At 57.3% G+C, this 10,031-nt stretch overlaps 1 protein-coding gene across 3 annotated transcripts; it reads right to left on the bottom strand.

The window, feature by feature from the left end:
- Positions 1-2,057: 2,057 nt before the first annotated feature.
- Positions 2,058-8,870, bottom strand: Plpp2 (phospholipid phosphatase 2). Of its 3 annotated transcripts, XR_006150208.1 has the most exons (7): positions 8,698-8,832; positions 6,484-6,635; positions 6,037-6,314; positions 4,902-4,959; positions 4,513-4,689; positions 3,235-4,253; positions 2,898-2,909 (listed from the first exon to the last, which is right to left on the bottom strand). XR_006150208.1 is itself a non-coding variant. In XM_042697194.1 (6 exons), exons 2-6 carry the CDS (start codon positions 6,517-6,519, stop codon positions 4,104-4,106), a joined length of 699 nt encoding a protein of 232 aa, XP_042553128.1. In that variant the 5' UTR covers positions 6,520-6,635; positions 8,739-8,870; the 3' UTR covers positions 2,058-4,103. The 3 variants fall into 3 exon arrangements, 2 of the variants coding, with proteins under 2 accessions (XP_042553128.1, XP_042553127.1); XM_042697194.1 differs by having other exon boundaries at positions 2,058-4,253; positions 8,739-8,870; XM_042697193.1 differs by having other exon boundaries at positions 2,058-4,253.
- Positions 8,871-10,031: the final 1,161 nt, after the last annotated feature.

Genomic DNA, 10,031 nt, shown 5'->3' with positions numbered 1-10,031 from the left:
AAAAGCTAAGCAAGAGCGTGAATTCCTGAGTTCAAGCCCCAGCACCGGCACAAAAACAAACAAAACCCACAACACTAAGAAAGAATTGAGACCAAAAAGGAGAAATGAAGCCTTTTGAAATATTATGTATTAATGTTGTACTCAACAAATACATATAAGTAACGAATGATACTATTTTAAAAGATAGAAATGGGGCTGAGAATGTAGCTTAGTGGTAGAGTGTTTGCCTAGCATGCATAAAGTTCTGGGTTCCAGTCCACAGTACCAGATAAACAGAAAAAGCCAGAAATGATGTCCTGGCTCAAGAGGTAGAGTGCTATCATTGAGCAAAAGAAGCTCAGGGAAGTGCTCAGGGAAGAACGAGATGCTTGAATGTGGGATGAGAAGTAGCTAAAACAGCTCAGGAGCCATTGTGTCCGTCCATCTTCACCAAGGCCTCAGACACAGGACCTGCCCTTTCTGTCTTCCACACACCCTGTCACACTGACCAAGAATCTGTTTGAACCAAATTTCAAAATTGATCTCCACTTCATTCTTAACTTTAAATCTACCGTGTCTCCAGCTCCCTCTAGTGGTCATACCAAAACCCACAGTCAAGGGAAGAGGTTAAGTGCAAGAATGTCTCCAGAGATCTGGAATTACTAGAGTTTTCCAGTCTGACACCTGGGGTTAATTTATAATCTCCCAGGAACACTCCTACTTATGGGAATATTGAGAAACAATTTCATAAAAAAAAAAAAAAACTGGGTCTGGGAATGTGGCTTAGTGGTAGAGTGCTTGCCTAGTATCATTGAAGCCCTGAGTTCGATTCCACATACACAAAAAAAGCTGGAAGTGGAGCTATGACTCAAAGTGGTAGACCTTGAGCAAAAGCAGCTCAGGGACAGGGCCTAAGCCAAGAATTATGGACCACAGCCCGGCACTGGCGGCTCACACCAGTAATCCTAGCTGCTCAGGAGGCTGAGATCTGAGGATCACAGTTCAAAGTCAGCCAGATCAGGAAAGTCCATTAGACACTTATCTCCAATAAAATACTCAGAAAAAGCAGGAAGTGGTACTGTAGCTGGCCTCAGGGACAGTGTTTAACCCTTTAGTTCAAGCCCCAGGACTGGCAAAGAGAAAGAAAGGAAGAAGGGAGGGGGGAGGAAGAAGAAGGAGGAGGGGGGGGGAGGGAGAGAGGGTAGGAAGGAGAGAGGGAGAGAGGGAGGGAGGGAGGGAGGAAAGATAGATTATGGGCCAAGCTGGGTAAACGTACTCATAGCCATTCTTTGCTCCCTAAGTGAACCCCCATTCAAGTGGGACTGGTTTGAGGCCGTCTAGGCTGTCAGCATCATCCCAGTTTGGAGGCCTGTGACTGGTAATTTATGTAATAGGAGACTCAGAAGAGCTTGAGTGCTCAGAGTCTGGGCGGCTACCCTCTCAGCCACTCCCTAGCCACTCCCTTGCCCTTAACAGCCTCGGTGATCTTTCAACTCAGCCCTACAAATCCCATGCCCACTTCCTCTGGGCCTTTTTTGGTGGTGAGGGAGGCTTGAACTCAGGGCCTGGCCATTGTTCCTAAACTTTTTCCCTCAAATCTAATGCTCTACCACTTTGAGCCACAGCTCCACTTCTGGTTTTCTGGTGGTTAATTGGAACTAAGTCTCTTGGACTTTGCTGCCCAGGCTAGTTTTGAACTGCGATCCTCAGATCTTAGCCTCCTAAGTAGCTAAGATTACAAGCCTGAGCCATCAGTGCCTAGCCCTCTGGCCTTTATGATCCAAGTTTCTCCACGGTTCCTCTTCATCCAATTCATCAGTCCTGTCAATCAGCATTGGTAAGATTAGCAGTGCACTAGAGAGAAAGTGTGGATCCTTTTCCTAGGGTTGCTGTAATAAGGACAGCATACAGGGAGCTTTAAGCAGAAATGTTATCTTGCCTTTCTGAAGTTGTCATTCTGTGGCCAGCTGCCAGCAGGGATGAGCAGGTTATAGAGGACCCTTCACTGCATCTCCCAGGTGTCAATGGCTGGTAATTGACACCTGGTTTACAATGTTAATAAAAAAGAAATACGTAGCTATATGTAAAACCTGGGAAGAGACTTTATTCCAGAATGCTAGGACAGGCAGAGACCGCTGGAATGGGATCTTGGAGCTGGGAAGAAACTGGACCCAACTTCAAGCAGAATCTATACCCAAGGAGCATGGAAGGAGGAGCTATATGGCGAATATATATGGAGCATGACCGAGGAACCTCAGGGCTGAGGGTGGTTCCGGCTACACTGGCCTAACAGTGCTAGCTGCAGATGGACAGATGACCAGACATCACCTAGGCGGTGGTAGTGGTGAAAAACAGCCGTTTATCAGACATGGGGCTGTTGTTGCTTCCAAATCGATGGGAGTTCTTTGGTCACACTTCTTTTTCCAAGTGCATGATTAGGCCTAGGAGCCCACAACTCAAGTTCGGACAAGCAGGGATCTGCCAGTTCCCCCACACACACCCTTCCTGTTCTAGAAAAGACTCTTCACTCCTTTGGATCATGTTGAGTCCATTTTTTCCTCAGGTGAGTCATGGGAGGAGCTGGGGCAGAAGGCTATGGTGAAGGATGCTGGTAGGGAGGGAATTAGCCTCGGATGGCAGGCTTGTGGAGCAGAGACTCCTTGGTTTGCACATGTCTCTGGTGATGGTGTCAGGGGTCCTAGTGACCTGACACGAACAGGGACATGGAGGCTTGGGGGGGAGGGGGGAGAGGATCCCACATACCCCTTCCTCATGGGACCCCTGATCTAAAGACCTGAGGGCTCTTCAGGGAGTCTTTTCATGCTCCACACGGCTCACACTCTGCGCTAGATGGGATGCATTCACCACTTTGCTGAGACCAGATCCTGGGCCCTGGGAGCTTCAAGGCCTTTTCCCCATCAGGGACCTGCCTGACCCTCTCAGCTTCCTGCAGTACCTAGCTCAGCCACCAGGACACTCAGAGACCCTTCTCCCAGGGAGGGTCACGTAGCTATGGACATCTCTCTTCTGCACATCTCTTGACTAAGTCCTGACATGGGCATACCACAGGGGATCAAGAAATAAAGCCCAGGTTCAGGGCACAAATAAAATATCAGCAAAAAAAATTTTTAAACAACAAATGACCATCACAAAGGTATTTGATTTTAAAAAAAATTATGAAAGTGACCTCTGAGTGTGCTGAGAAACGGAGACCACTGGCCTGCAGTGCCCTCTCCAGAAGCCTTGGCCACGCACGTGGGTCTGTGTGTGGCCAGGAGGGTCAGGAATCGGGGCACAGGCCATGGGCAGCAGCTCTGAGTCCCACTGGCCACCAGCAAAGGACAGACCAGGCTCCTTCAAGGCCTGACCGCCTCCCCCCCCCCAGGGTCTGCACTCTGGGTGGCCTGGGGCTGGCAAGCAGCTGGGAGGACCTCCCCCTGTCACACGGGATGTCCAGAAGCCTCAGAGCAGGGGTATGGATGGTCAGTGAGGACCAAGAGCAATCAGAGAGGAAGGAATCCAGACCCAAATCCAGTGCCTCTTCCCGCTGACCCCAGACTCCAAGGCCCAGAGGCCGACTGGACAGAGCAGCATCTGTGTCCTCACCTGCACCCCCCCCCCAACCCAGACCACCAAGGTGAGCCCAGCTTCCTGCAGGGCAGCCCAGGGCCACTGCAGGCCCTCGAGGGAGTCAGGGGGCCACAGCTGACCCACCCAATGACTTTATCCCCAGTGAGCCACAGAGTAGATGGAGGGGCGGGCCCCAGGGTGAGTCCACTCTGCAATGAGCACCTGCCTCAGAGTAGAGCAGGTGCTCTGAGATACTCAGTGAACTAGTTATGCTCAAGCCCCAGATATACCTCATGTCTAGCAGAAGCAGCATCCACCACCCTCTGGGAACCTTCCTTCACCCACAAAATAAAAGAGGGGCATTAAAGGAACTGAGGACAGGCCACACTGAATGCACAGGGCTGGCAAAGGCACCTCGAGATCTCCAGTCCAGTACCAAATTGCCACTGCTGTCAGCTTGGGATGCTGAGTCCTGTCCAGAGCCCACCCTGGCTGCCTGTCCAGGAACTGGGAACCCAGAGGACAGTCCTACAGATGGCCGCCTGGCATCCAGGTCAGGAGGAAGCGGCCGGGTACCCGTAACGGTTGGACTCAGCCTCGCCAAGGGTCAGCGTCAACGCCAGGCTGGGCTTGCGCTCCAGCTCCTCATCATCCTGGCAGGGCAGCGGGGGCCGAGATTTGAAGAAGTCTGAGACGTAGTGGACCTGGGAAAAAAAGAGTCTGTGTCATGAGGTAAGCGGGCAGACAATGAGCAGGACAGGAGGAAAGGCGGGAGGAGGAGGAAGAGGAGGAGACCCAAAAAGGAAGGCCTGTGGAAGGCACTGAGGAAAATGGAGCCAGGGATGGGAGACTGAGCAAGGACAGGGCACCGGGGAAACTGTAAGGTTAGGGTGGGCTGGGGTCCTGCAGGCGTCTAGAAGGGTGAAGGGGTGGAGGGAGGAGGAGGCAGAATCCAGGGCTCACAGTGAGGCCAGCCACCAGCGCCCCCTGCAGGAGACCGACGAACACATCGCTCCAGTGGTGCTTGTGGTCAGATACGCGGGTGTACCCCACATAGAGGGCAAAGGCCACCAGGAAGAACTGAACTGTGGGCCGCAGCAGCCGTGCCCACTTCCAGCAGAGCCGCGCCTGCACGTACAGCTGGGGGGGGGTTGCGGGAAAGGGGGCATCAGCCTGGGTACTGCCCACAACCTCCTGGTCCCAACCAGGACAGAGGATGGCGGTGTAGAGTACCCAGGCTGTAAGCCCCCCCCAGCACCACCTGACACCTTATCTCTCCGTGCATCTGGGGAGACCGAGGCTCAGGGAAGGGGTGTGGGGCTCCCCAGCTAGCATTTGGCAGAGAAACTCACCGCCAAGAACACCATACAGTACATGCCGAAGGAAGAATGTCCGGAGTAGAAAGACAGTCTAGGAAAGAAGAGGGCAGAGGAGAGTTCAGTGGGGCATGGGGCAGCAGGGCCAGACTCCCAGCCACTCCCTCAGCATCGCTGTCCTCCAAACCTCCCAGGTCTCAGCCTGTGACTGGCAGTAAGCAACCGCACAATGGAGCTCATCCCAGCACGATGAAGTTGTCATTATTCCCTTCCACACAATGGAACCAGATGTCAGACTAGGGCTTACAGCCAGCACTGCAGGCTTTCCAGGACCCAGGTGAAACCCCATCCATCACCCAGGCAGCTGGGGCCCCTTCTGTATCCACAGACTTTCTCCTAGGACTGTTTCTTACCTAGGGAAATCGAGGGAGCACTACACCATCTGTCCATGTGAATCCCAGATCTAGCTGGGTGTTGGTAGCTCACACCTGTAAATGCTAGCTATTCAGGGGGGTCTAAGATTTGAGGATCACAGTCTGAAGCCAGCCTAGGCAAGAAAGTCCATGAGCTCTTATTTTCCTCCAAGTAATCAGCAAAAAGCTAGAAATGAAGCCTGTGGCTCAAGTGGTAGTGAACCAGCCTTGAGTGAAAAAAGTCCTAAGGGCCATCACCCAGGCACTGAGTTCAAGCCCTAGTATTGCCCCCACCTCCTCCTATACACATCCACATCCACACACAACCCAGATTTAGCAACAGATGGCAGAGATAACAGAAGGGACAGAGCAAGGCATAGTGTGGGTGGCAAGCAAGCACAGCAGGGCAGGGCCATTGCCTGCAGCCCTGCAAACCAACCAGAAGCGACTGCAGCCAGAGGGCACTGGGACACGAGGCCCCGCACCACCATGCAGAGCCAGTGTCTCTATTTTGCTCCTAGAGCAGACACAGCACCCAGGGCTCACGCCTATAATCCTAGCTCCTGAGGAGGTTGAGATCTGAGGATTGCAGTTCAAAGCCATGAGCCGCTGATCTCCAATTAACCAGCAAAAAAAAGAAAAAGAAAAAAAAAGCCAGAAGTGGAGCTGTGGCTCAAATAGAGGGTACTAGCCTTGTGCAAAAGCAGCTCAGGGACAGCACCCAGGCTCTGAGTTCAAGCCCCAGGGCTGGCACTCACCTGGCCTCGGTGACATTGGCCGCGCTTCCCCTGCACACTCTGTCCAGCTGCACATAGGCTGAGCAGTTGACCCGGCTCCAGTCAGGATCACAGACAGCCAGGAAGTTGGGACGCAGACGGCCGATCATGTACTTGGCCAGGTCAGTCAGTGATTGGCTCACGGCCGCCCCAAACAGGAAGGTCCCCAGGACCTTGTAGACAGCGGCCACATAGTTGTTGAAGTCGGAGCGCGAGTAGAGGCGGTCCGTGTATACCAGGTAAGCCTCGCCGGCTGACACCTGCCAAGGGAGCGGCTGCCGCAGGCCCAGGAGGGCTACAGGCCCAGGGGGAACAGGGCTTGGCTTGTTCTGGTAGGGCTGTGTCCCCACCCCCAACCCACTTCCCTTATTCTCTCCAGGTACATCCTGGTCAGCCCCCTCCCTCCCCTCCAAGCCCTTCCCGCCTTACGAGGAGGACAGTGGCTGTGATGGTGACCCCGGCCATGACCCCGTGGGTGATGGTGTCCGGGCGGTAGGGGTAGCGGATGGAGTCATCGCCACAGTAGAACCCCCGCTTGTACGGTGTGTTCACCAGAGTCAGGATGACGAAGGGCAGAGAGGCTGTGGGAAACCACACGAGGCATATGCCTGTCCCTAGAGGTACCTGGGAACCCAAGTACCTACCTACTCTGCTCCCATCCTCTCCCGTGATGTCTGCTACCTCCCTGCTGCTCAGGCACCTTCAAGAGACGCCATGTCCACTACAGTCCCAATAAACCCAACCAGTGGCACCACCCACCTCCACCACCTCCCTCCCTCCCCACCCTCAGCCTCTCTGGCTTCCTTTCTGCTCCTGGAAATGTGGCCAGCACCCAGCCCAGGGCCTTTGCACATGCAAAGCCCTCAAGCTGCCTTCCACCCACCTTACTGAAGCTCCCCTCCCTTTGGCCCCCAGTATCAGTGTCACAGTGTAGCCTCCATTTGTCTGAGGCCTGGCAAGATTCACCATATGCATTTGTGTGCCCTGGTGCCTGATGATGTAAGGGAGACATCTACCAATACCAGGAAGGCTAACAGGGGCCATTGGGCTCCACCGCACACGGCAAGGTGCAGGTAGACATGCCTTCTGCAGGGAAAGGGGCTCTAATTTACCTTTACATCAGGACAGATGGTGGCCCAGACAGACCCAGCCCGGCCTCAACATTGTAATCAAATTGTCAAGATTGTGCCAGGCAGGCGGGCCCTGGGAGCCTGGGCCCTGTGAAGCTAGCCTGGCAGGAAAGCAGGAGCCACTCTCAAGGATGGGGCAGGAGACAGAGCTCCGGAGAGAAATGCAGCAAAGATGCCCTTTGTCCCAGGGCAGGGCAGTTTCCTAGGTCCCCAAAGCTGGAGGGCATGATGGGAGGGCCTCACCCCTACACAAGATCTTCCAGGCCTGGGCTGAGCTCTGACTAGGAAGATATTAAAGTCAGCCTCCAGGGAGGGGGCAAGGATTTAGGCCAGGAGTGGAGGGCAGGACAGGAAGTGGGGAGCAGGAGATGAACAGCACAGGCAGGGTGGGCACCAGGTGTGTAGGAGCCAGCACTTAGCTGTGGGGGGCTGGCCGGCTTCACGGGATCTCTCCTCCCCTGGGAGATTCTTCCCCAGTGGGAACAGGAGTTGGGTGGTGACAACACGGGGGTCTTGGCGCTTCCCTCGGTGCGGAAAGCTGGGGACCGGCAGGCAAAGCCTCCCTGGCTCCCACTCCTCCTGGTACTTAAAACCTACACCGACTGAAACGTTTAGGAACTCAGATTTCCAACCTCGGCCTCGGCCGCCACCACGGGGCACCTAGCAGCAATATGCAAATGCCTTCCGCCCTGCAGCCTCTGTGTGACCTCCACCAGGTGACTCAACCTCTCTGGGACCAAAATTGCTTGGAAGGAAAGGTGCAATTATTTGTTCTATCCCCACCTTGGTGCCTGCCACATGAAAGGTTCACAGAATAACAACTAAAAACCTGGGCACTGCAGAAAACGGTAGCTCAGGCTGGGAGGCCAAGGGGGAGCTCCCCACCCCCACCCAGAGCCTTAGGGTACCATTCCGGGGCCATTGTCCGGTTGGCCAAGGGCAAACACTCGGCCTTTGTTCCCGGCCCAGGAGGGGCGGGGAAGGGGGCGGGGAGAGTCCGGGATGCACCTCCCTCTCCCCCCCTCCTCCCAGCCCCCGCCCGTCTCAAACCTGCCAGGCAGGTTTGGCTCCCGGGGCCCCGGCCCAACACGGCGACCCGGCTGCCCTCGCCCCCCACCCCGGGCCCCGGGCCGGAGGGGCGGGCGCTGGACCTTGCCCGCAGCCCCGAGGTCCCGGCAGCCGCGCCCGCCCTCCCCGCCCGCGTGAGTCACCGTCGTCCCGCGGCCCTCGGGCGACTTCCTGAAGTCTGCCGGCCAGCGGGGCGGGACGGCGGGCGGGAGCGGCCTCCCCCGGGGCTGCCGGGCACCCCGCGCCCCAGAAAGCCCGGGCCGGGCCGGGGAGCCGCGAGGGAGGCTCCGGGAGACCCCGGGGACGCGACCCCGGGTCCCCACCTGGCGGCCGCGCTCCGGAGCGCGGTCGCGTGGGCCCCGCCCCGCCACCATCACGGGCCGGGGGCGTGTCCGCCCGGGAGAGAAGGGGACCCCCGCCGCACCCGGGTGCCCGCGGCTCTTACCGACCAGCACGCACAGCACGTCCAGCAGCACGAAGACCCACCTCCGCTCCATGCCGCCCACGCCCGGGCCCCGGCCCCGCGACCCCCGGCGCCCTTCCCAGCTGTGCCGTCCTGTCCCAGCGGCTGCAGGGTCACATGGCTGCGGCGCCGGCCCGGAGCCCCGGGAACCGACGGGGCAGGGGCGGGGCGGAGGCCGGGGGCGGGGCGAGGGAGGTGGGCGTGGTTCGGGGGCGGGGCGGGGCTAGGACGCGGGAAGGGTGGAGCGAGCAGGGGGCGGGGCTGAGGGGTGGGCGTGGTTAGTTGGCAGTGGGTGGGGCCGTGGGGGCGGGGCTGGGGCGGGGCGGCGCCGAAGATTCACCGGGAGCCGGTGTCAGGCACTGGGGATCCCGAGAGTGGAGGTCTCCCGGGGGTGTCCTAGCTGCTGGAGGGGTCGCCGCACTCTCAGGGACCGTGAGCTCGAGGTCACCCGAGGCGACCCCCGGGCTGCGGGGAGGAGAGGGCAGCAGAGTCCTCGCGGGAGGGGCTGCCCCCGCGGGACGGCGCGGCGCGGGATGCATTCCTTCTCTCTCCTCTCCCCGGCGACGACGACGCTCGTGCTGGACACCCCCGAACTTCTGCAACCAGGAAGAACCTAAGGGCGGGGCGGCCTGGCGCCATCGACCTCGTTCCTCCGCACCTCGAGTCCTGGGGTAGGAGGCCCAGAGCCACGGCCTCCTGCTCCGCGGGTAGATAGGCCCCTGGAGATGGAAAGGCGACTGGACCAGCTCTGCATTTCCTGGGGAGGATCCTGGAAGCCCACACCGGGGCGAGGGGTGGGGGAGGGCGGGTGTGGGAGGAGGGAGACAAGGGTACCCAGCAAATCCTCCCCTTTGGTTATTCCAAACACCATATCGGGTTTCTTTGGGCTGGTCAGACACCACTATGGTCAGACACTTCCTGGGGACCCTGCCTTAACCTTAGGCATCCAGCTAACCTTAGCCCAAGGCTGCGGGTGGGGGGGGGGGGGGAATGGCAGGGCTGGCCTCAGAGTCTGAGGGTCTTGACCACCTAGGCCAAACTCCATCAGCCCCTCACCTCAAAAACCCCAAGATAGAGTGAGTCTCAAATCTCAAGGCTGTGTGTGTGTGTGTGTGTGTGTGTGTAGACTAGAGGTCATCAGAAGTTAGGAGAAGAGCAGCCCTCTATCCAATATCAAATCAGAGACTCATCCAGACACTAGTGGCTCACACCTGTAATCCTAGCTACACAGGAGGCTGAGATTTGAAGATTACAGTTTCACAGTTCAAGGCCAGCCTGGGCCAGAATAGACCCTGAGACTCTTCAATTAACCACCA

This window comes from Dipodomys spectabilis, unplaced genomic scaffold, assembly GCF_019054845.1.
Source record: "Dipodomys spectabilis isolate Male_0828 unplaced genomic scaffold, ASM1905484v1 ptg000215l, whole genome shotgun sequence".
Classification (NCBI taxonomy): Eukaryota; Metazoa; Chordata; class Mammalia; order Rodentia; family Heteromyidae; genus Dipodomys; species Dipodomys spectabilis.
Note: the sequence above shows the minus strand (reverse complement) of the source record. Positions and strands in the feature narration are given on the sequence as shown.

Bases quoted from the DNA above. Each gene is read 5' to 3' on its own strand.
- Plpp2 (XM_042697193.1), bottom strand. From the start codon at position 8,749: ATGGAGCGGAGGTGGGTCTTCGTGCTGCTGGACGTGCTGTGCGTGCTG. The intron at 6,636-8,697 runs GTAAGAGCCGCG...GGTTTCCCACAG, and splicing joins CGTGCTGTGCGTGCTGGTCG to CCTCTCTGCCCTTCGTCATC. The intron at 4,960-6,036 runs GTGAGTGCCAGC...CTTCTTTCCTAG, and splicing joins GCCAATGTCACCGAGGCCAG to ACTGTCTTTCTACTCCGGAC.